General features: G+C 53.4%; 1 protein-coding gene across 10 annotated transcripts in view; it reads left to right on the top strand.

Moving 5' to 3' along the window:
- dagla (diacylglycerol lipase, alpha) overlaps positions 1-24,839 on the top strand; it is a 59,225-nt gene that overhangs the window by 6,570 nt on the left and 27,816 nt on the right. For 9 of the 10 annotated variants that reach the window (XR_015928090.1, XR_015928086.1, XR_015928087.1 and 6 more), the window contains 10 exons: positions 13,343-13,460; positions 14,912-15,123; positions 16,456-16,557; positions 16,850-16,988; positions 17,080-17,167; positions 18,091-18,225; positions 19,665-19,742; positions 22,358-22,482; positions 22,559-22,709; positions 24,558-24,641. Coding sequence is in view for 3 of the 10 variants with exons in the window: in XM_088611332.1 (XP_088467458.1) it covers positions 13,366-13,460; positions 14,912-15,123; positions 16,456-16,557; positions 16,850-16,988; positions 17,080-17,167; positions 18,091-18,225; positions 19,665-19,742; positions 22,358-22,482; positions 22,559-22,709; positions 24,558-24,641 (1,209 nt within the window). In the remaining 7 variants the exon portion in view is untranslated. Of the gene's footprint in view, positions 1-10,891; positions 11,065-13,342; positions 13,461-14,911; positions 15,124-16,455; positions 16,558-16,849; positions 16,989-17,079; positions 17,168-18,090; positions 18,226-19,664; positions 19,743-22,357; positions 22,483-22,558; positions 22,710-24,557; positions 24,642-24,839 lie in introns of those variants that run through there. The other variant, XM_088611333.1, reaches the window with a different exon arrangement.

Genomic DNA, 24,839 nt, shown 5'->3' with positions numbered 1-24,839 from the left:
GTGTGGTACAGAGGGACTGTCTGAATACACCAGTGTGTCCCTGTGTGAGGTGACTGGTGTGGTACAGAGGGACTGTCTGAATAGACCAGTGTGTCCCTGTGTGAGGTGACCAGTGTGGTACAGAGGGGACTGACTGTCTGAATACACCAGTGTGTCCCTGTGTGAGGTGACCAGTGTGGTACAGAGGGGACTGTCTGAATACACCAGTGTGTCCCTGTGTGAGGTGACCGGTGTGGTACAGAGGGACTGTCTGAATAGACCAGTGTGTCCCTGTGTGAGGTGACCAGTGTGGTACAGAGGGGACTGACTGTCTGAATACACCAGTGTGTCCCTGTGTGAGGTGACCAGTGTGGTACAGAGGGGACTGTCTGAATACACCAGTGTGTCCCTGTGTGAGGTGACCGGTGTGGTACAGAGGGGACTGTCTGAATACACCAGTGTGTCCCTGTGTGAGGTGACTGGTGTGATACAGAGGGACTGTCTGAATACACCAGTGTGTCCCTGTGTGAGGTGACTGGTGTGGTCCAGAGGGGACTGTCTGAATACACCAGTGTGTCCCTGTGTGAGGTGACTGGTGTGGTACAGAGGGACTGTCTGAATACACCAGTGTGTCCCTGTGTGAGGTGACTGGTGTGGTACAGAGGGACTGTCTGAATACACCAGTGTGTCCCTGTGTGAGGTGACCGGTGTGGTACAGAGGGACTGTCTGAATACACCAGTGTGTCCCTGTGTGAGGTGACTGGTGTGGTACAGAGGGACTGTCTGAATACATCAGTGTGTCCCTGTGTGAGGTGACTGGTGTGGTCCAGAGGGGACTGTCTGAATACACCAGTGTGTCCCTGTGTGAGGTGACCGGTGTGGTACAGAGGGACTGTCCGAATACACCAGTGTGTCCCTGTGTGAGGTGACCGGTGTGGTACAGAGGGGACTGTCTGAATACACCAGTGTGTCCCTGTGTGAGGTGACTGGTGTGGTACAGAGGGACTGTCTGAATACACCAGTGTGTCCCTGTGTGAGGTGACCAGTGTGGTACAGAGGGGACTGTCTGAATACACCAGTGTGTCCCTGTGTGAGGTGACCGGTGTGGTACAGAGGGACTGTCTGAATACACCAGTGTGTCCCTGTGTGAGGTGACTGGTGTGGTCCAGAGGGGACTGTCTGAATACACCAGTGTGTCCCTGTGTGAGGTGACTGGTGTGGTACAGAGGGACTGTCTGAATACACCAGTGTGTCCCTGTGTGAGGTGACTGGTGTGGTACAGAGGGGACTGTCCGAATACACCAGTGTGTCCCTGTGTGAGGTGACTGGTGTGGTACAGAGGGACTGTCTGAATACACCAGTGTGTCCCTGTGTGAAGTGACCGGTGTGGTACAGAGGGACTGTCTGAATACACCAGTGTGTCCCTGTGTGAGGTGACCGGTGTGGTACAGAGGGACTGTCTGAATACACCAGTGTGTCCCTGTGTGAGGTGACCGGTGTGGTACAGAGGGACTGTCTGAATACACCAGTGTGTCCCTGTGTGAGGTGACCAGTGTGGTACAGAGGGACTGTCTGAATACACCAGTGTGTCCCTGTGTGAGGTGACCGGTGTGGTACAGAGGGACTGTCTGAATACACCAGTGTGTCCCTGTGTGAGGTGACCAGTGTGGTACAGAGGGAACTGTCTGAATACACCAGTGTGTCCCTGTGTGAGGTGACCGGTGTGGTACAGAGGGACTGTCTGAATACACTAGTGTGTCCCTGTGTGAGGTGACCGGTGTGGTACAGAGGGGACTGTCTGAATACACCAGTGTGTCCCTGTGTGAGGTGACCTGTGTGGTACAGAGGGGATTGTCCGAATACTTGAGTGTGTCCCTGTGTGCTGGTGAAGTCTGCCAGTGTGCCTGTTCGTACATTGAGGTCACCACAGAGCAGCACGTTTCCCTGGCCCTGGAAATGACCGATCTCCATGTGGAGACTGGGGAGAATTCCCTCACTGTAGTAGGGGGATTCTGAGGGTGGGATGTAGACAGCACACAGGAAAACCTCATTTTCTGTGCAGATGCTATTTCCTTTGATTTTAAGCCAAACTCGTTTCTCTTCTCTCTTTACTACTTGTTTGGAGTGACTGAGCTCCGCTCTGTACCACACAATGATCCCCCCAGAGTCTCTGCCCCGGGTGATTTGTTTTTTTTTGACAGAGGGCACCATGATCTCCTTGTAGCCTGGGGGACAGTGGGTAGCCAAGTCTCCCCGACACCATGTCTCCTGTAGGATCATGATGTCTGTCTCCTTTGCATTCTTGATGAACTCGGGATCAGTGCTCTTCAGCCCAAATGCTGATGAGCCCAGACCCTGAATGTTCCACATACTGCTTGAGAGTGATCTCATGATGTGCGCTTGAATTTTTTTTTACAATTATTTTTGTTTTCTGGAGCTATACCAAATCTATGTAGGACACATACATATATTAGTGATTAGCAAAATATATTAGTGATTAGGAGCAGTGGGAGGTGGAGGTGTGGGGTGGGGCTGGGTGTGTGTGTTGTGGGTGTCGGAGTGTGCAGTAAGTCAGGTTGTGTGGAGGTGTCTTTACAGGCTGGGGTTGGGTGTTGCCGGGTGTTGCCGGGTGTTGCCTTGTGTTGCCATTTTATTGTGTCCTGGGCCTCAGGACTGTTCTGTTGCAGTCGGGGCTGCAGTGAGAAGCAGTGAGTTTCCTCAGCTGTTCTTTGAGAGTCTTGCTTGTCCTCTCTGCAAGCTGCAGCTCCTCTCTCAGCTACTTCCGACTGCAGCTTACTGTTGTCCTGCTGCAACTCTTCTATCTGTGCCCTGAGCTGTTGGCTGGTGGTTCTGCATTTGTTCTTGTATCTACTAACCTCGTCTCTTCGCTGTTGTGCTGTCTCCCCAGCATCAGTTCCTTGAACTCGGTGAAGTCCAGCTCCAGAGGGGAGGGTTTCTCTCCCAGGAGGCGCGCTGTGCTGGGGGCCGTGTGTGTCTGGGCGGTGTGATTCGGTGTTGTCTGGGGCCGCGGTCTTGCTCGGCTGTTCTGTAGCTGTGTTCGCGGGCTCGGAGTCAGGTGGGGCTGAACTCTCTGTAATGAGAGTCTGGTTGGTCTCTCCCATTTCTGGGGGAGGTTTCTCCAGGTCGGCCTGTGTTTTAAGGTCCATGAGCTTTTCATCAGAAAGCTCCGGAGCGGCCTCACTGCCCTGTTCCATCACTTACCACAGTGTTGACGATCGGTACAGTGTCTTCTGCGTCGCTGGCGCCCCCTATGGAGATTTGCCTGCCTTTGCTGATGCCCCTTCTCGTGATGTTTGTACAAGTCTTGCACACAGCTCAGTAAAAAAGAGCACGTTGGTTTTAATGTGTTTTTCCCCTGCCTGGTAGCAGTCAGGAATAAGGGTCTCTGGGTTTTCCCTCAGCCGTTTCCTGGCCTGAGCGCTTTGTCTCCTCAGGGTCCTGGAGCACTGTGCTGAGGGCCAGGGCTGGCCCAGTGGGGCTGTCCTCTGCTCTGTACTCATCTTTACTTCTTTTGAACACAATCAGCCCAGGTGAGAGGTGCAAACAGACAGCAGTCTGAGGCTTCTCGAAGACAATCAGTGCAGTTGTAACTTGGGAAACAAGTTAATAGTGATAATAACTCCTTACACTTATATAGCGCCTTTCTGGACACTCCACTCAAAGCTCTTTACAGGTAATGGGGACCCCTCCACCCCCACCAGTGTGCAGCCCCACCTGGATGATGCTCCAGTCCTCTCACACACACCAGCTCTCAGTGGGGAGGAGAGCAGAGTGATGAACCAGTTCAGAGAGGGGGGTTATTAGGAGGCCATGACTGGTAAAGACCAGGGAGAAATGTGACCAGGACACTGGGGTAACACCCCTACTCTTCTCGAGAGACGCCCTGGGATTTTTAATGACCACAGAGAGTCAGGACCTCGGTTTTACATCTCAACCGAAGGACGAGATACAGTATAGTGTCCCCGTCACTATACTGGGGCATTAGGACCCACACAGACCACAGTGTGAGTGCCCCCTGCTGGCTCCACTAACACCTCTTCCAGCAGCAGCCTCAGCTTTCCCAGGAGTCTCCCATCCAGGTACTGGCCAGGTTCACACCAGCTGAGCTCCAGGGGGCTGCCAGCAGGGTCACAGGGTGATACAGCTGCTGGATTAGTCTGTTAAATTCTTTAACTTGGGCTTTTTGAATACAAGTAGTCCAAGCTGTATTTTATTTGGTTTTAAAGTACAGACTAGTTCAATATAGAGTTTTTTATCCAATAACTGTCTCCAGACCAGTTGTTTTTTTAACTTTTAAGTGAATGCTATTTTGGAGGCCTCTTAAAAAACTGGGCTTACCTTTCATGTTTTGTGCTGGTGGCTAAAAGACTTTTGAGATAATTGAGAGACATATTACAATAACTGTAATAATACAGTATGTGCCACACACATCACACACTGTATTATTATTATTGAGAGACAGGCTCACTGTCTGTTCCTCAGGCTGGGACAGGAGATCACACACTGTATTATTATAATTGAGAGACAGGCTCACTGTCTGTTCCTCAGGCTGGGACAGGAAGTCACACACTGTATTATTATTATTGGGAGACAGACTCACTGTTCCTCAGACTGTGACAAGAGATCACATACTGGGCTGCCAGTTCAACTGAGTATTATTGAGAGACAGGCTCACTGTCTGTTCCTCAGGCTGAGACAGGAGATCACACACTGTATTATTATTATTATTATTATTATTATTATTATTATTATTGAGAGACAAGCTCACTGTTCCTCAGGCTGGGACAGGAGATCACACACTGTATTATTAATATTGAGAGACAGGCTCACTGTCTGTTCCTCAGGCTGTGACAGGCGATCACACACTGTATTATTATTATTGAGAGACAGGCTCACTGTTCCTCAGGCTGGGACAGGAGATCACACACTGTATTATTATAATTGAGAGACAGGCTCACTGTTCCTCAGGCTGGGACAGGAGATCACACACTGTAGTATTATTATTATTGAGAGACAGGCTCACTGTCTGTTCCTCAGGCTGAGACAGGAGATCACACACTGTATTATTAATATTGAGAGACAGGCTCACTGTCTGTTCCTCAGGCTGTGACAGGCGATCACACACTGTATTATTATTATTGAGAGACAGGCTCAGTGTTCCTCAGCCTGTGACAGGAGATCACACACTGTATTATTATAATTGAGAGACAGGCTCACTTTCTGTTCCTCAGGCTGGGATAGGAGATCACACACTGTATTATTATTGAGAGACAGGCTCACTGTTCCTCAGGCTGGGACAGGAGATCACACAATGTATGATGTCCCAGTGTGTCCCTCTTTCTCGCTGTCTCTTTCTCTCTCCCTCTCAGCCCCCCGTCTCTCCCTTCCAATCACTGTGATGTTTTTATCTCTTCAGCACACACTCGGCTTTGGCACAAAATCAGTTTTTCAGTTTTTGCCACAGCAGATCCAGTCTCACACTCCCTCCCACTCTCTCTGCATCCTCCGCACTCAGGCTCAGGCCTGCTGGTCTCCTCTCCCTCTGCCTCCCTCCACGCTGACCTGCTGCTGTGTGTGTGCTCTTCCACCACGCATCGATTCTCAGGGCTCCCGGTCAGCTGTCGCTACAAACACTACGGTTTTTCTTCTCACAGGATGTGTTGGGTGTTTAGCGACAGAGACTGGTCGCAGTTAAAAGACAGAGGCTCTTTAAATCCGAGACCAATTACAAATTTCAATTATTTTCACCTTCATTTCAGTGTCAGTCTGAGTCTGATTATAATCCCAGTTAATAACTAATCCAGCTCACACTCCAGTCAGTCCAGTCCAGCCTGGAGAGTCTCAGACTGCTCTGTCAGTGTCAGTGGAGTCTGATTATAATCCCAGTTAATAACTAATCCAGCTCACAGTCCAGTCAGTTAGTCCAGCCTGGAGAGTCTCAGACTGCTCTGTCAGTGTCAGTGTGAGTCTGATTATAATCCCAGTTAATAACTAATCCAGCTCACAGTCCAGTCAGTCCAGCCTGGAGAGTCTCAGACTGCTCTGTTAGTGTCAGTGGAGTCTGATTATAATCCCAGTTAATAACTAATCCAGCTCACAGTCCAGTCAGTCCAGCCTGGAGAGTCTCAGACTGCTCTGTCAGTGTCAGTGTGAGTCTGATTATAATCCCAGTTAATAACTAATCCAGCTCACAGTCCAGTCAGTCCAGCCTGGAGAGTCCTAGACTGCTCTGTAAATGTCAGTTTGAGTCTGATTATAATCCCAGTTAATAACTAATCCAGCTCATAGTCCAGTCAGTCCAGCCTGGAGAGTCCTAGACTGCTCTGTAAATGTCAGTGGAGTCTGATTATAATCCCAGTTAATAACTAATCCAGCTCACTGTCCAGTCAGTCCAGTCCAGTCTGGAGAGTGTCAGACTGCTCTGTCAGTGTCAGTGGAGTCTGATTATAATCCCAGTTAATAACTAATCCAGCTCACAGTCCAGTCAGTCCAGTCCAGCCTGGAGAGTCTCAGACTGCTCTGTCAGTGTCAGTATGAGTCTGATTATAATCCCAGTTAATAACTAATCCAGCTCACAGTCCAGTCAGACCAGCCTAGCCTGGAGAGTCTCAGACTGCTCTGTCAGTGTCAGTGGAGTCTGATTATAATCCCAGTTAATAACTAATCCAGCTCACAGTCCAGTCAGTCCAGTCCAGCCTGGAGAGTCTCAGACTGCTCTGTCAGTGTCAGTGTGAGTCTGATTATAATCCCAGTTTATAAGTAATCCAGCTCACAGTCCAGTCAGTCCAGCCTGGAGAGTCTCAGACTGCTCTGTCAGTGTCAGTATGAGTCTGATTATAATCCCAGTTTATAACTAATCCAGCTCACAGTCCAGTCAGTCCAGTCCAGCCTGGAGAGTCTCAGACTGCTCTGGCAGTGTCAGTGTGAGTCTGATTATAATCCCAGTTTATAACTAATCCAGCTCACAGTCCAGTCAGTCCAGCCTGGAGAGTGTCAGACTGCTCTGTCAGTGTCAGTGTGAGTCTGATTATAATCCCAGTTAATAACTAATCCAGCTCACAGTCCAGTCAGACCAGCCTAGCTCTGTCAGTGTCAGTGGAGTCTGATTATAATCCCAGTTAATAACTAATCCAGCTCACAGTCCTGTCAGTCCAGTCCAGCCTGGAGAGTCTCAGACTGCTCTGTCAGTGTCAGTGGAGTCTGATTATAATCCCAATTAATAACTAATCCAGCTCACAGTCCAGTCAGTCCAGACCAGCCTGGAGAGTCTCAGACTGCTCTGTCAGTGTCAGTGGAGCCTGATTATAATCCCAGTTAATAACTAATCCAGCTCACAGTCCAGTCAGTTAGTCCAGCCTGGAGAGTCTCAGACTGCTCTGTCAGTGTCAGTGGAGTCTGATTATAATCCCAGTTAATAACTAATCCAGCTCACAGTCCAGTCAGTTAGTCCAGCCTGGAGAGTCTCAGACTGCTCTGTAAATGTCAGTGGAGTCTGATTATAATCCCAGTTAATAACTAATCCAGCTCACTGTCCAGTCAGTCCAGTCCAGTCTGGAGAGTGTCAGACTGCTCTGTCAGTGTCAGTGGAGTCTGATTATAATCCCAGTTAATACCTAATCCAGCTCACAGTGCAGTCAGTCCAGTCCAGCCTGGAGAGTCTCATACTGCTCTGTCAGTGTCAGTGGAGTCTGATTATAATCCCAGTTTATAACTAATCCAGCTCACAGTCCAGTCAGACCAGTCCAGCCTGAAGAGTCTCAGACTGCTCTGTCAGTGTCAGTGTGAGTCTGATTATAATCCCAGTTTATAACTAATCCAGCTCACAGTCCAATCAGTCCAGCCTGGAGAGTGTCAGACTGCTCTGTCAGTGTCAGTTTGAGTCTGATTATAATCCCAGTTAATAACTAATCCAGCTCACAGTCCAGTCAGTCCAGTCCAGCCTGGAGAGTCTCAGACTGCTCTGTCAGTGTCAGTGTGAGTCTGATTATAATCCCAGTTTATAACTAATCAAGCTCACAGTCCAGTCAGTCCAGCCTGGAGAGTGTCAGACTGCTCTGTCAGTGTCAGTGTGAGTCTGATTATAATCCCAGTTAATAACTAATCCAGCTCACACTCCAGTCAGACCAGCCTAGCTCTGTCAGTGTCAGTGGAGTCTGATTATAATCCCAGTTAATAACTAATCCAGCTCACAGTCCAGTCAGACCAGCCTAGCCTGGAGAGTCTCAGACTGCTCTGTCAGTGTCAGTGTGAGTCTGATTATAATCCCAGTTAATAACTAATCCAGCTCACAGTCCAGTCAGACCAGCCTAGCCTGGAGAGTGTCAGACTGCTCTGTCAGTGTCAGTGGAGTCTGATTATAATCCCAATTAATAACTAATCCAGCTCACAGTCCAGTCAGTCCAGTCCAGCCTGGAGAGTCTCAGACTGCTCTGTCAGTGTCAGTGGAGTCTGATTATAATCCCAATTAATAACTAATCCAGCTCACAGTCCAGTCAGTCCAGACCAGCCTGGAGAGTCTCAGACTGCTCTGTCAGTGTCAGTGGAGTCTGATTATAATCCCAGTTAATAACTAATCCAGCTCACAGTCCAGTCAGTTAGTCCAGCCTGGAGAGTCTCAGACTGCTCTGTCAGTGTCAGTGGAGTCTGATTATAATCCCAGTTAATAACTAATCCAGCTCACAGTCCAGTCAGTTAGTCCAGCCTGGAGAGTCTCAGACTGCTCTGTAAATGTCAGTGGAGTCTGATTATAATCCCAGTTAATAACTAATCCAGCTCACTGTCCAGTCAGTCCAGTCCAGCCTGGAGAGTCTCAGACTGCTCTGTCAGTGTCATTGGAGTCTGATTATAATCCCAGTTTATAACTAATCCAGCTCACACTCCAGTCAGTCCAGTCCAGCCTGGAGAGTCTCAGACTGCTCTGTCAGTGTCAGTGGAGTCTGATTATAATCCCAGTTTATAACTAATCCAGCTCACAGTCCAGTCAGTCCAGTCCAGCCTGGAGAGTCTCAGACTGCTCTGTCAGTGTCATTGGAGTCTGATTATAATCCCAGTTTATAACTAATCCAGCTCACAGTCCAGTCAGTCCAGTCCAGCCTGGAGAGTCTCAGACTGCTCTGTCAGTGTCAGTGGAGTCTGATTATAATCCCAGTTAATAACTAATCCAGCTCACAGTCCAGTCAGTCCAGCCTGGAGAGTGTCAGACTGCTCTGTCAGTGTCAGTGGAGTCTGATTATAATCCCAGTTTATAACTAATCCAGCTCACAGTCCAGTCAGTCCAGTCCAGCCTGGAGAGTCTCAGACTGCTCTGTCAGTGTCATTGGAGTCTGATTATAATCCCAGTTTATAACTAATCCAGCTCACAGTCCAGTCAGTCCAGTCCAGCCTGGAGAGTCTCAGACTGCTCTGTCAGTGTCAGTGGAGTCTGATTATAATCCCAGTTAATAACTAATCCAGCTCACAGTCCAGTCAGTCCAGCCTGGAGAGTGTCAGACTGCTCTGTCAGTGTCAGTGGAGTCTGATTATAATCCCAGTTAATAACTAATCCAGCTCACAGTCCAGTCAGTCCAGTCCAGCCTGGAGAGTCTCAGACTGCTCTGTCAGTGTCAGTGGAGTCTGATTATAATCCCAGTTAATAACTAATCCAGCTCACAGTCCAGTCAGTCCAGTCCAGCTTGGAGAGTCTCAGACTGCTCTGTCAGTGTCAGTGGAGTCTGATTATAATCCCAGTTAATAACTAATCCAGCTCACAGTCCAGTCAGTCCAGTCCAGCCTGGAGAGTCTCAGACTGCTCTGTCAGTGTCAGTGGAGTCTGATTATAATCCCAGTTAATAACTAATCCAGCTCACAGTCCAGTCAGACCAGCCTGGAGAGTCTCAGACTGCTCTGTCAGTGTCAGTGTGAGTCTGATTATAATCCCAGTTAATAACTAATCCAGCTCACAGTCCAGTCAGTCCAGTCCAGCCTGGAGAGTCTCAGACTGCTCTGTCAGTGTCAGTGTGAGTCTGATTATAATCCCAGTTAATAACTAATCCAGCTCACAGTCCAGTCAGTCCAGTCCAGCCTGGAGAGTCTCAGACTGCTCTGTCAGTGTCAGTGTGAGTCTGATTATAATCCCAGTTAATAACTAATCCAGCTCACAGTCCAGTCAGTCCAGTCCAGTCTGGAGAGTGTCAGACTGCTCTGTCAGTGTCAGTGGAGTCTGATTATAATCCCAGTTAATAACTAATCCAGCTCACACTCCAGTCAGTCCAGACCAGCCTGGAGAGTCTCAGACTGCTCTGTCAGTGTCAGTGGAGTCTGATTATAATCCCAGTTAATAACTAATCCAGCTCACAGTCCAGTCAGACCAGTCCAGCCTGGAGAGTCTCAGACTGCTCTGTCAGTGTCATCGGAGTCTGATTATAATCCCAGTTAATAACTAATCCAGCTCACTGTCCAGTCAGTCCAGTCCAGCCTGGAGAGTCTCAGACTGCTCTGTCAGTGTCAGTGTGAGTCTGATTATAATCCCAGTTAATAACTAATCCAGCTCACAGTCCAGTCAGTCCAGCCTGGAGAGTCTCAGACTGCTCTGTCAGTGTCATCGGAGTCTGATTATAATCCCAGTTAATAACTAATCCAGCTCACTGTCCAGTCAGTCCAGTCCAGCCTGGAGAGTCTCAGACTGCTCTGTCAGTGTCAGTGGAGTCTGATTATAATCCCAGTTAATAACTAATCCAGCTCACAGTCCAGTCAGTCCAGTCTGGAGAGTGTCAGACTGCTCTGTCAGTGTCAGTGGAGTCTGATTATAATCCCAGTTAATAACTAATCCAGCTCACAGTCCAGTCAGTCCAGTCTGGAGAGTGTCAGACTGCTCTGTCAGTGTCAGTGGAGTCTGATTATACAGAGGAGGGGAGAGAGTGAGACAGAGTGAAAGGGGGAAGTTGTGTGTGGAAAGAGCTAAAGAACCTTGTACAAGGGAGGAGGGCGGAAGTGAGATTATGAACCAGAGTGCAGGAGTGAAAGTCAAGCTTTCCAGTATGTCGGAGAGACGCCTCTGAAACAGGAGGAGACAGGGAGAGGCCAGAGGTGAGAGGGAGGGGAGACACAGGGAGAGGGAGGGGAGAGAGAGGAGAGATGGGATACACAGGGAGGGAGAGGGGAGAGGCCAGAGGGGAGAGAGAGGTGAGGGAGAGGGGAGACACAGGGAGAGGGAGGGGAGAGGGAGGAGAGACACAGGGAGAAGGAGGGGAGAGGGAGGGGAGACACAGGGAGAAGGAGGGGAGGGGAGGGAGGAGGGAGGGGAGAGGGGAGAGGGGAGAGGGAGGGGAGAGAGGGGTTGGAGTCCTGGCCTGGGGAGGGAGGGAGAATGGCGTCTGTGAGACAGTGAATGGAGGGAGGAAGGGGTACAAGATGTCTTATTATGAAATCCTGTACTTCTGCTTCTAAAGGGAGTTCTCTCAGCATGGTCACTGTGTGTGTGTGTGTCTCTCTCAGCATGGTCACTGTGTGTGTGTGTGTGTGTGTGTGTGTGTGTCTCAGCATGGTCACTGTGTGTGTGTCTCAGCATGGTCACTGTGTGTGTGTGTGTGTGTGTGTGTGTGTGTGTGTCTCAGCATGGTCACTGTGTGTGTGTCTCAGCATGGTCACTGTGTGTGTGTGTCTCTCTCAGGATGGTCACTGTGTGTGTGTGTGTCTCTCTCAGCATGGTCACTGTGTGTGTGTCTCTCTCAGCATGGTCACTGTGTGTGTGTCTCTCTCAGCATGGTCACTGTGTGTGTGTGTGTCTCAGCATGGTCACTGTGTGTGTGTGTGTGTGTGTGTGTGTGTGTCTCAGCATGGTCACTGTGTGTGTGTGTGTGTCTCTCTCAGGATGGTCACTGTGTGTGTGTGTGTGTCTCTCTCAGCATGGTCACTGTGTGTGTGTGTGTCTCTCTCAGGATGGTCACTGTGTGTGTGTGTGTCTCTCTCAGCATGGTCACTGTGTGTGTGTGTGTGTCTCAGCATGGTCACTGTGTGTGTGTGTGTCTCAGCATGGTCACTGTGTGTGTGTGTGTGTGTCTCAGCATGGTCACTGTGTGTGTGTGTCTCTTTCAGCATGGTCACTGTGTGTGTGTGTCTCTCTCAGCATGGTCACTGTGTGTGTGTGTCTCTCAGCATGGACACTGTGTGTGTGTGTGTGTCTCAGCATGGACACTGTGTGTGTGTGTGTCTCTCAGCATGGACACTGTGTGTGTGTGTGTCTCTCTCTCTCAGCATGGTCACTGTGTGTGTGTCTCAGCATGGACACTGTGTGTGTGTGTGTCTCTCTCTCTCAGCATGGTCACTGTGTGTGTGTGTCTCAGCATGGTCACTGTGTGTGTGTCTCTCTCAGCATGGTCACTGTGTGTGTGTGTGTCTCTCTCAGCATGGTCACTGTGTTTGTGTGTCTCTCTCAGCATGGGCACTGTGTTTGTGTGTCTCTCTCAGCATGGTCACTGTGTGTGTGTCTCTCTCAGCATGGGCACTGTGTTTGTGTGTCTCTCTCAGCATGGTCACTGTGTGTGTGTGTGTCTCTCTCAGGATGGTCACTGTGTGTGTGTGTGTGTCTCTCTCAGCATGGTCACTGTGTGTGTGTGTCTCTCTCAGCATGGTCACTGTGTGTGTGTGTCTCTCTCAGCATGGTCACTGTGTGTGTGTCTCTCTCAGCATGGTCACTGTGTGTGTGTCTCTCTCAGCATGGTCACTGTGTGTGTGTGTGTCTCTCTCAGCATGGTCACTGTGTGTGTGTGTCTCAGCATGGTCACTGTGTGTGTGTGTGTCTCTCTCAGGATGGTCACTGTGTGTGTGTGTGTCTCTCTCAGGATGGTCACTGTGTGTGTGTGTCTCTCTCAGCATGGTCACTGTGTGTGTGTGTGTCTCTCTCAGCATGGTCACTGTGTGTGTGTGTGTCTCTCTCAGCATGGTCACTGTGTGTGTGTGTGTCTCTCTCAGCATGGTCACTGTGTGTGTGTCTCTCTCAGCATGGTCAGTGTGTGTGTGTCTCTCTCAGCATGGTCACTGTGTGTGTGTCTCTCTCAGCATGGTCACTGTGTGTGTGTGTCTCTCTCTCTCAGCATGGTCACTGTGTGTGTGTGTCTCTCTCTCTCAGCATGGTCACTGTGTGTGTGTGTCTCTCTCAGCATGGTCACTGTGTGTGTGTGTCTCTCTCAGCATGGTCACTGTGTGTGTGTCTCTCTCTCAGAGTGCTCCCTCCTCTGTGTGTGTGTCTCTCTCTCGGCGTGCTCACTCCTCTGTGCGTGCGTGCGTGCGTGCGTGCGTGCGTGCGTGCGTGCGTGCGTGCGTGTGTGTCTCTGTGTGCTCACTCCTCTGTGTGTGTCTCCCTCAGGGCTCTGAGTGGTTGCCGTGACGATGCCGGGGATGGTGGTGTTTCGTCGCCGGTGGTCAGTGGGCAGTGATGACCTGGTGCTCCCGGCTCTCTTCCTCTTCCTGCTGCACTCTGCATGGTCTGTGTCACTCCTCTGACTCCCTCTTACTCTCACTCTTCTGTATCACTCGCCTCTGTCTCTCTCTGACCCCTCTGTCTCACTCTCCTCTCTCTCTCTCACTGATCCCTCATTTACAACAAAGACATATCATGAAATTTTTGCATATACTGTAAACATATTGAGCATTATTGAGAGACAGGCTCACTGTCTGTTCCTCAGCCTGTGACAGAAGATCACACACTGTATTATTATTATTGAGAGACAGGCTCACTGTCTGTTCCTCAGGCTGGGACAGGAGATCACACACTGTATTATTATTATTGAGAGACAGGCTCACTGTCTGTTCCTCAGGCTGGGACAGGAGATCACACACTTTATTATTATTATTGAGAGACAGGCTCACTGTCTGTTCCTCAGGCTGGGACAGGAGATCACACACTGTATTATTATTATTGAGAGACAGGCTCACTGTCTGTTCCTCAGGCTGGGACAGGAGATCAGTAGCATTGGGACCTGTTGTGATTTTGGCAGGTGTGGTCACAGAGCCTGTAGTTCGTCAGGGTCTGTTTCTCTCTCTGACCCCTGTGTCTCACTCTCCTCTCTCTCTATCTCTCTGACCCCTGTGTCTCACTCTTCTCTCTCTCTCTATCTCTCTGACCCCTGTGTCTCACTCTCCTCTCTCTCTCTCTCTCTCTCTGACCCCTCTGTCTCACTCCCCCCCCTCTCTCTCTGACCCCTCTGTCTCACTCCCCCCTCTCTCTCTCTCTCTCTGACCTCTCTGTCTCACTCCCCCCCCCCTCTCTCTGACCCCTCTGTCTCACTCTCCTCTCTCTCTCTGACCCCTCTGTCTCACTCCCCCCCTCTCTCTCTGACCCCTGTGTCTCACTCTCCTCTCTCTCTCTCTCTGACCCCTCTGTCTCACTCCCCCCCTCTCTCTCTGACCCCTCTCTCACTCTCCTCTCTCTCTCTGACCCCTCTGTCTCACTCCCCCCCCCCTCTCTCTCTGACCCCTCTCTCACTCTCCTCTCTCTCTCTGACCCCTCTGTCTCACTCTCCTCTCTCTCTCTGACCCCTCTGTCTCACTCTCCTCTCTCTCTCTGACCCCTCTGTCTCACTCCCCCTCTCTCTCTCTGACCCCTCTGTCTCACTCCCCCCCTCTCTCTCTGACCCCTGTGTCTCACTCTCCTCTCTCTCTCTCTCTGACCCCTCTGTCTCACTCCCCCCCCCTCTCTCTCTGACCCCTCTGTCTCACTCTCCTCTCTCTCTCTGACCCCTCTGTCTCACTCCCCCCCTCTCTCTCTGACCCCTGTGTCTCACTCTCCTCTCTCTCTCTCTCTGACCCCTCTGTCTCACTCCCCCCCTCTCTCTCTGACCCCTCTCTCACTCTCCTCTCTCTCTCTGACCCCTCTGTCTCACTCTCCTCTCTCTCTCTGACCCCTCTGTCTCACTCCTCTCTCTCCTGCTCCCAGGCTGGTGGTTCTGTCTGTGGTTCTGTTCGGCCTGCCCTACGGGTCGGACTCGTCGTGCTCGGTGACGCTGGTGGATCATGGCCGGGGGTATGTGGGCATCCTGGTGAGCTGCCTCATCTGCGAGAGCGCCATCATGTGGCTGAGTATGAGGGGCACCATCCTGTACACTGAGCCCCGGGAGGCAGTGCAGTATGTCCTGTACATCAGGCTGGGTGAGTATGGACTGCACACGCCCTAGCACACTGGACTGGACTACACTGCACACGCCCTAGCACACTGGACTGGACTACACTGGACACACCCCCTAGCACACTTCACTGGACTACACTGGACACACCCCCTAGCACACTGGACTGGACACACCCCCTAGCACACTGGACTGGACTACACTGGACACACCCCCTAGCACACTGGACTGGACACACCCCCTAGCACACTGGACTGGACTACACTGGACACACCCCCTAGCACACTGGACTGGACACACCCCCTAGCACACTGGACTGGACACACCCCCTAGCACACTGGACTGGACACACCCTAGCACACTGGACTGGAGTACACTGGACACACCCCCTAGCACACTGGACTGGACACACCCTAGCACACTGGACTGGACTACACTGGACACACCCTAGCACACTGGACTGGACTGGACTACACTGGACACATCCTAGCACACTGGACTGGACTACACTGGACACACCCTAGCACACTGGACTGGACTGGACTACACTGGACACACCCCCTAGCACACTGGACTGGACTGGACTACACTGGACACACCCTAGCACAGTGGACTGGACTACACTGGACACACCCTAGCACACTGGACTGGACTGGACTACACTGGACACACCCTTGCGCACTGGACTGGTCTACACTGGACACACCCTAGCGCACTGGACTGGACTACACTGGACACACCCTTGCGCACTGGACTGGACTACACTGGACACACCCTAGCACACTGGACTGGACTGGACTACACTGGACACACCCTAGCACACTGGACTGGTCTACACTGGACACACCCTAGCACACTGGACTGGACTGGACTACACTGGACACACCCTAGCACACTGGACTGGACTACACTGCACACACCCTAGCACACTGGACTGGACTGGACTACACTGGACACACCCTAGCACAGTGGACTGGACTACACTGGACACACCCTAGCACACTGGACTGGACTGGACTACACTGGACACACCCCCTAGCACACTGGACTGGACTGGACTACACTGGACACACCCTAGCACAGTGGACTGGACTACACTGGACACACCCTAGCACACTGGACTGGACTACACTGGACACACCCTTGCTCACTGGACTGGTCTACACTGGACACACCCCCTAGCACACTGGACTGGACTGGACTACACTGGACACACCCTAACACACTGGACTGGGCAGCGATACACTGGACTGGACTACACTGGACACACCCTAGCGCCGGGTGCTGTCTGGGCTGCGCTCTCGGGTGGCCTGGTGGTGTGGTGCGAGCTCCGGACTGACTGACTGTCGCCCTGCAGCGATCCTGCTGGTGGAGCTGCTGTACGCGGTCGTGGGCATCGCCTGGCTGGTGCAGTACTACCAGCCCTGCTCCGACTTCACGGCCAAGAACGTCACCCTGGGTGAGGGGCCAGGGGCAGGGGCAGGGGCAGGGGCAGGGGCAGGGGCAGTTGGAGGGGTGCTGGGGACTGGGGCAGGCGCAGGGGGGCAGGGGCAGGGGCAGTTGAGGGGGTGCTGGAGCTTGGGTCAAGAGCAGGGGGGCAGGGGGTAGGGGCAGTTGAGGGGGTGCTGGAGCTTGGGTCAAGAGCAGGGGGGCAGGGGCATTTGAGGGGGCGCTGGTGCCTGGGGCAGGTGCGGGGGGACAGGGGTGAGCCCTCCCCTTCCTGTGCTCTGAGCCATTCCTGTGCTCCACAGGAATCGTGGCCTGCAATTGGCTGGTCATCCTCAGCGTCTGCATCACCATGATGTGCACCTTCGACCCCACGGGCCGCACCTTCGTCAAGCTGAAGGCCACCAGGAGGCGCCAGCGCAACCTGACCACCTACACGCTGAGGTAATGCAGGGAGGGGGCGGGGGCCACCGGGGGGGCTGTAAAACCCACGAGGCCGTTGACCTCCCTCTGCTCCTCTCCCCTTCTGGCTCAGACACCGGCTGGAGGAGGGCCAGGCCAGCAGCTGGTCCCGCAGGCTCAAGTTCTTCATGTGCTGCACGCGGGCGCAGGACTCCCAGTCCGTGAGTACCGCCCCCCGCTGCGCCCTCTCCCAGCGCGGCTCGCCATGAAACCACAGCGTCCGCAGCGTCCGTTCTGCTGGGGCTATAACTGACGGTTCGTCTCTCACTGGCCAACCGGGCCGCCCTGATCCAGAATCACACACTGTCACGGACAGGGGCCGGGCCTCCTGATCCAGAATCACACACTGTCACAGACGGGGACCGGGCCTCCAGATCCAGAATCACACACTGTCACAGATGGGGACCGGGCCTCCAGATCCAGAATCACACACTGGCCAACCGGGCCGCCCTGATCCAGAATCACACACTGTCACCGGGCCTCCCTGATCCAGAATCACACACTGTCACAGATGGGGACCGGGCCGCCCTGATCCAGAATCACACACTGTCACAGATGGGGACCGGGCCTCCAGATCCAGAATCACACACTGGCCAACCGGGCCGCCCTGATCCAGAATCACACACTGTCACCGGGCCTCCCTGATCCAGAATCACACACTGTCACAGATGGGGACCGGGCCGCCCTGATCCAGAATCACACGCTGTCACGGACGGGGACCAGGCCGCCCTGATCCAGAATCACACGCTGTCACAGATGGGGACCGGGCCGCCCTGATCCAGAATCACACACATGCCATCCGGGCCGCCCTGATCCAGAATCACACACTGTCACGGACGGGGACCGGGCCGCCCTGATCCAGAATCACACACTGTGACCGGGCCGCCCTGATCCAGAATCACACGCTGTCACGGACGGGGACCGGGCCGCCCTGATCCAGAATCACACACTGTCACCGGGCCGCCCTGATCCAGAATCACACACAGTCACGGACGGGGACCGGGCCGCCCTGATCCAGAACCGCTGGCGGACAGGCAGGGCTCGAACCCCGGCTCCTTCACCCTGTGCCCCTGCTCTGTGCCAGGATGCCTACTCGGAGATCGCCAGCCTGTTTGCGGAGTTCTTCCGGGACCTGGACATCGTGCCCAGCGACATCATCGCAGGCCTGGTGCTGCTGCGGCAGAGGCAGAGGGCCAAGCGCAGCGCCACGCTGGACCAGGTGGGCAGGAGGGGCAGGAGGGGCAGGAGGGGCAGTGGGCGGTGGGCGGCGGGCAGTGGACAGCAGGTGGGCAGTGGGCTGTGGGTAGGCGGGTGGCGGGTGGTTGGGCAGTGGACAGTGGACAGTGGACAGTGGACAGTGGACAGTGGACAGTGGACAGTGGGCACTGGGTGGCGGGTGGTTGGGCAGTGGACAGTGGACAGTGGACAGTGGGCAGTGGGCAGTGGACAGTGGACAGTGGACAGTGGGCACTGGGTGGCGGGTGGTTGGGCAGTGGACAGTGGACAGTGGACAGTGGACAGTGGGCAGTGGGCAGTGGGCAGTGGACAGTGGGTGGCGGGTGGTTGGGCAGTGGACAGTGGACGGTGGACGGTGGACGGTGGGTGGCGGGTGGTTGGGCAGTGGACAGTGGACAGTGGACAGTGGACAGTGGACAGTGGACAGTGGACAGTGTGCGGTGGGAAGTGGGTGGCGGGTGGTTGGGCAGTGGGAAGTGGGTGGCGGGTGGTTGGGCAGTGGACAGTGGACAGTGGACAGTGGGCGGTGGGTGGCGGGTGGTTGGGCAGTGGACAGTGGACAGTGGACAGTGGGTGGCGGGTGGTTGGGCAGTGGACAGTGGACAGTGGGCAGTGGGTGGCGGGTGGTTGGGCAGTGGACAGTGGACAGTGGACAGTGGGCAGTGGACAGTGGACAGTGTGCGGTGGGAAGTGGGTGGCGGGTGGTTGGGCAGTGGACAGTGGACAGTGGACAGTGGACAGTGGACAGTGGGCAGTGGGTGGCGGGTGGTTGGGCAGTGGACAGTGGACAGTGGGCAGTGGGTGGCGGGTGGTTGGGCAGTGGACAGTGGGCAGTGGGCAGTGGGCAGTGGGTGGCGGGTGGTTGGGGAGTGGACAGTGGGCAGTGGACAGTGGACAGTGGACAGTGGACAGTGTGCGGTGGGAAGTGGGTGGCGGGTGGTTGGGCAGTGGGAAGTGGACAGTGGACAGTGGACAGTGGACAGTGTGCGGTGGGAAGTGGGTGGCGGGTGGTTGGGCAGTGGACAGTGGACAGTGGACAGTGGACAGTGGGCAGTGGGTGGCGGGTGGTTGGGCAGTGGACAGTGGACGGTGGACGGTGGACGGTGGGTGGCGGGTGGTTGGGCAGTGGACAGTGGACAGTGGACAGTGGACAGTGGACAGTGGACAGTGGACAGTGTGCGGTGGGAAGTGGGTGGCGGGTGGTTGGGCAGTGGACAGTGGACAGTGGACAGTGGACAGTGGGCAGTGGGTGGCGGGTGGTTGGGCAGTGGACAGTGGGCAGGTGGGCGGGTGGCCAGCGGGTGGGTGGGAAGGTGGGTAAGCGGGCGATGGGCAGTGGACAGGTGGGTGGGTGGGCGAGCAGTGGGCAGTGGGCAGTGGGCAGTGGTGGGACAGCGCACTAACAGTGTCTTCTGCCCACAGGGGAATAATGACATCCTGACCTTCCTGTCCGGAATGCCAGTCACCCGGAACACCAAATACCTGGACCTCAAGAACTCGGTGTGTCCAGTCAGTGTGTCTGTATTAACCCCTCTCTCTCAGTGCAGTGTTAATGTACTGGAGTGTCCAGTCAGTGTGTCTGTATTAATCCTTCTCTCTCAGTGCAGTGTTAATGTACTGGAGTGTCCAGTCAGTGTGTCTGTATGAACCCCTCTCTCTCAGTGCAGTGTTAATGTACTGGAGTGTCCAGTCAGTGTGTCTGTATGAACCCCTCTCTCTCTCAGTGCAGTGTTAATGTACTGGAGTGTCCAGTCAGTGTGTCTGTATTAACCCCCCTCTCTCTCAGTGCAGTGTTAATGTACTGGAGTGTCCAGTCAGTGTGTCTGTATTGACCCCTCTCTCTCTCAGTGCAGTGTTAATGTACTGGAGTGTCCAGTCAGTGTGTCTGTATTGACCCCTCTCTCTCTCAGTGCAGTGTTCATGTACTGGAGTGTCCAGTCAGTGAGTAGTACGCAAAGCCTGTGGCCAAGATGGAGTCAACAATGAGATCCTGATACACAGCAGCACAAAGTTGCAACATGCCCTGCTCAAACTCCTCAATCTCATCATGACAGCTGGATGTTTCCCCGAGGCCTGGAACCAAGGACTGATCACGCCCATCTATAAGAGTGGAGATAAACTCGATCCCAACAACTACCGGGGCATCTGTGTGAACAGTAACCTGGGGAAGGTATTCTGCAGTATCCTAAATACACGAATACTGGCCTTCCTTACCGAACACAATGTCCTGAGTAAAAATCAGATTGGCTTCTTGCCAGATCACCGCACATCTGATCACATTTACACCCTACACACACTGATAGACAAACACGTCCACCAAAAACACAAAGGAAAAATTTTTGCCTGCTTTGTCGATTTCAAAAAAGCATTTGACTCGATTTGGCATGAAAGATTGTTTTATAAACTACTCCAAAGTGGCATAGGGGGCAAAGTGTACGACATAATTAAATCAATGTATTCAGAGAGCAAATGTGCAGTGAAAATTGGAAACAAAAGGACTAAATTCTTCACCCAAGGCCGCGGGGTGAGACAGGGCTGCAGCCTGAGCCCAACACTGTTCAATATCTATATCAATGAATTAGCAGGAATGTTGGAGCAGTCTGCAGCTCCTGGTCTTACACTACACGACACAGAAATCAAGTTCCTGCTCTACGCAGATGACCTGGTCCTGCTGTCGCCCACAGAACAGGGGCTGCAGCAGAACCTGGCACTGCTGGAGCAGTACTGTCAGACCTGGGTGCTGACAGTCAATCTGGACAAGACCAGAGTTATGGTTTTCCAGAAGAAAGCCAGACCTCAGGGAAACAGGTACAAATTCACACTCAACAACAACACATTGGAGCACACATCCAGCTACACATATCTCGGTCTCACCATCAGCTCTTCCGGAAGTTTTGACCTGGCAGTGAAGGCACTGAGGGAGAAGGCACTCAGGGCTTTCTACGCAATAAGAAGGAGGCTCTTCAACATCAACCCACCAACAAGAATCTGGCTCCAAATATTTGAAAGTGTAATCCAACCCATTGCCCTATACGGCAGTGAAGTTTGGGGTCCCCTCACAGACCAGGATTACACCCAATGGGACAAACACCCCACAGAAACTCTGCACATGGAGATCTGTAGAATCATCCTCCGTGTGCAGAGAAAAACTCCTAACAACGGGTGCAGGGCCGAATTAGGCCAGTACCCACTATTGATAAACATACAGAAAAGAATATTAAAGTATTGGCTACACCTAAAAAACAGTGACCAAAATTCCTACCACCACAAAGCCCTGCTGAGCCAAGAGCTGAGCCCAAAACAGAGCCCCCTGAGCCAGCTGGTCCTGAGGCTCACCGACCTGAGCCACACCGACACTAACCAGCCTCAGGACAGCACTGCTAGAGCACCACAACCCAGACTCAACCACATCACAGCACAGATCAAACAGCAATATCTCACACACTGGGACACACACACACAAACACAACATAACTGGAATGCTACAGAACCTTAAACAGACAATACACACTAGCTGAATATTTGACCAAAATAAAAAATAACAAACAGAAACAGACCCTGACGAAGTACAGGCTCAGTGACCACAACCTGGCCATAGAAACTGGGCGACACAGGCAGACCTGGCTGCCCAGAGAGGACAGGCTGTGCTCCCACTGCCAGCGGGGAGAAATAGAGACAGAGGTGCACTTCCTACTGCACTGTGACAGATACTCTGGGATTAGAGAAACATTCTTCCCGAAATTCAGAAATCTAATCCCAGAGTTCCCACACCTGCCAAAACCACAACAGGTCCCAATCCTACTGGGAGAGGGAGGAGGGAACTCAGTTGATCTGGCAGCCCAGTATGTGATCTCCTGTCACAGCCTGAGGAACAGTGAGTCCGTCTCCCAATAATGCTCCAGCCGAACACAGTATATGTCGATATTATATAATATGTCTTTGTTGTAAATGTCTGTAACATGTCTGTAGATTTTACTTCTATTTTTTGTTTTGTTCTATGTTAATTTTATTATTTTTATTTGCTTTGGCAACACTGATTGTACCCATCGGTCATGCTAATAAAGCACCTTGAATTGAATTGAATTTAATTGAGTAGTAACCCCTCTCTCTCTCAGATGGAGATGACCATGTACAGACAGGTGTGCTACTACATGCTGTTTGCCATGGCTGCGTACGGGTGGCCCATGTACCTGATGAGGACCCCGGCCTGCGGGCTCTGCCGGCTGGCCAGCTCCTGCTCGTGAGTGTCGCTCTGAACTGTCCGCCTCTGCCGGCCCTCGCTCTGCGCTGCTGACCGCGGCTCCCTCTGCCCGCAGGTGCCTGTCTCTGTCTCCCTCGCGCTTCTCCCAGTCCGTCACGGTGGAGGAGGACAACTGCTGCGGCTGCAACGTCCTGGCCATCCGCCGCCACTTCCTGGACCAGGACCTGAAGGAAGTGGACATCATCTACACTTCCTGTCACGACGCTGTGAGTCTGTGTGATCGTCGCTCTCGCTCCAGAGTCTGCCTGTCCTCTCTGGGCAGCCAGGTCAGCCTGTGTCCAGTTTCAATGTCCAGGCTGTGGTCACTGAGCCTGTCCTCTCTGGGCAGCCAGGTCTGCCTGTGTCCAGTTTCAATGTCCAGGCTGCGGTCACTGAGCCTGTCCTCTCTGGGCAGTCAGGTCTGCCTGTGTCCAGTCTCTCTGGCCAGGCTGTGGTCACTGAGCCTGTCCTCTCTGGGCAGCCAGGTCTGCCTGTGTCCAGTTTCAATGTCCAGGCTGTGGTCACTGAGCCTGTCCTCTCTGGGCAGTCAGGTCTGCCTGTGTCCAGTCTCTGTGTCCAGGCTGTGGTCACTGAGCCTGTCCTCTCTGGGCAGTCAGGTCTGCCTGTGTCCAGTCTCTCTGGCCAGGCTGTGGTCACTGAGGCTGTCCTCTCTGGGCAGTCAGGTCTGCCTGTGTCCAGTCTCTCTGGCCAGGCTGTGGTCACTGAGCCTGTCCTCTCTGGGCAGTCAGGTCTGCCTGTGTCCAGTCTCTGTGTCCAGGCTGCGGTCACTGATCCTGTCCGCTCTTGGCAGCCAGGCCAGCCTGTGTCCAGTCTCTGTATCCAGGCTGTGGTCACTGAGCCTGTCCTCTCTGGGCAGTCAGGTCTGCCTGTGTCCAGTCTCTGTGTCCAGGCTGTGGTCACTGAGCCTGTCCTCTCTGGGCAGTCAGGTCTGCCTGTTTCCAGTCTCTGTGTCCAGGCTGTGGTCACTGAGCCTGTCCTCTCTGGGCAGTCAGGTCTGCCTGTGTCCAGTCTCTGTGTCCAGGCTGTGGTCACTGAGCCTGTCCTCTCTGGGCAGTCAGGTCTGCCTGTGTCCAGTCTCTGGGTCCAGGCTGTGGTCACTGAGCCTGTCCTCTCTGGGCAGTCAGGTCTGCCTGTGTCCAGTCTCTGTGTCCAGGCTGTGGTCACTGAGCCTGTCCTCTCTGGGCAGCCAGGTCTGCCTGTGTCCAGTCTCTGGGTCCAGGCTGTGTCACTGAGCCTGTCCTCTCTGGGCAGCCAGGTCAGCCTGTGTCCAGTCTCTCTGGCCAGGCTGTGGTCACTGAGCCTGTCCTCTCTGGGCAGTCAGGTCTGCCTGTCTCCAGTCTCTGTGTCCAGGCTGTGGTCACTGAGCCTGTCCTCTCTGGGCAGTCAGGTCTGCCTGTGTCCAGTCTCTGTGTCCAGGCTGTGGTCACTGAGCCTGTCCTCTCTGGGCAGTCAGGTCTGCCTGTGTCCAGTCTCTGTGTCCAGGCTGTGGTCACTGAACATATCCTCTCTGGGCAGCCAGGTCTGCCTGTGTCCATTCTCTGTGTCCAGGCTGTGGTCACTGAGCCTGTCCTCTCTGGGCAGCCAGGTCAGCCTGTGTCCAGTCTCTGTGTCCAGGCTGTGGTCACTGAACCTGTCCTCTCTGGGCAGCCAGGTCAGCCTGTGTCCAGTCTCTGTATCCAGGCTGTGGTCACTGAGCCTGTCCTCTCTGGGCAGTCAGGTCTGCCTATGTCCAGTCTCTGTGTCCAGGCTGTGGTCACTGAACCTGTCCTCTCTGGGCAGCCAGGTCTGCCTGTGTCCATTCTCTGTGTCCAGGCTGTGGTCACTGAGCCTGTCCTCCCTGGGCAGTCAGGTCTGCCTGACTGAGCTGGGGTTCAGATGGACGGAGAGCTGGGCTTCAGACAGAGAGCTGGGGTTCAGGCGGACAGAGAGCCCCAGCCCAGAAGGGGGTCCGAGTGCTGGGGTGGTCAGAGCGCTCTACAGCCCTTCCAGCGCTGAACGGCTCTGCTGATGACCAGCGATGACCGTGGCGTCACTGTTCTCGTCCTCTCGCCCAGGTGTACGAGACGCCATTCTTTGTTGCAGTGGATCATGGGAAAAAGAAAGTGGTGATCAGCATCCGAGGAACACTGTCACCTAAAGTAAGAGTCCAACTTGCTGACTGACCGACTGACCGACACACAGACGCTCCCACTGACCAACTCGCTGACTGAGCGACACTCCTTCTGACCGACCCGCTGACTGACAAACACACAGGCACTTTCACTGACCGACACCCTCGCTGACCGACACACGGACACTCTCACCGACCGACACACGGACACTCTCACCGACCGACA

Source organism: Lepisosteus platostomus, chromosome 18, assembly GCF_059453375.1.
Source record: "Lepisosteus platostomus isolate fLepPlt1 chromosome 18, fLepPlt1.hap1, whole genome shotgun sequence".
In the NCBI taxonomy this organism is placed as follows: domain Eukaryota; kingdom Metazoa; phylum Chordata; class Actinopteri; order Semionotiformes; family Lepisosteidae; genus Lepisosteus; species Lepisosteus platostomus.
Note: the sequence above shows the minus strand (reverse complement) of the source record. Positions and strands in the feature narration are given on the sequence as shown.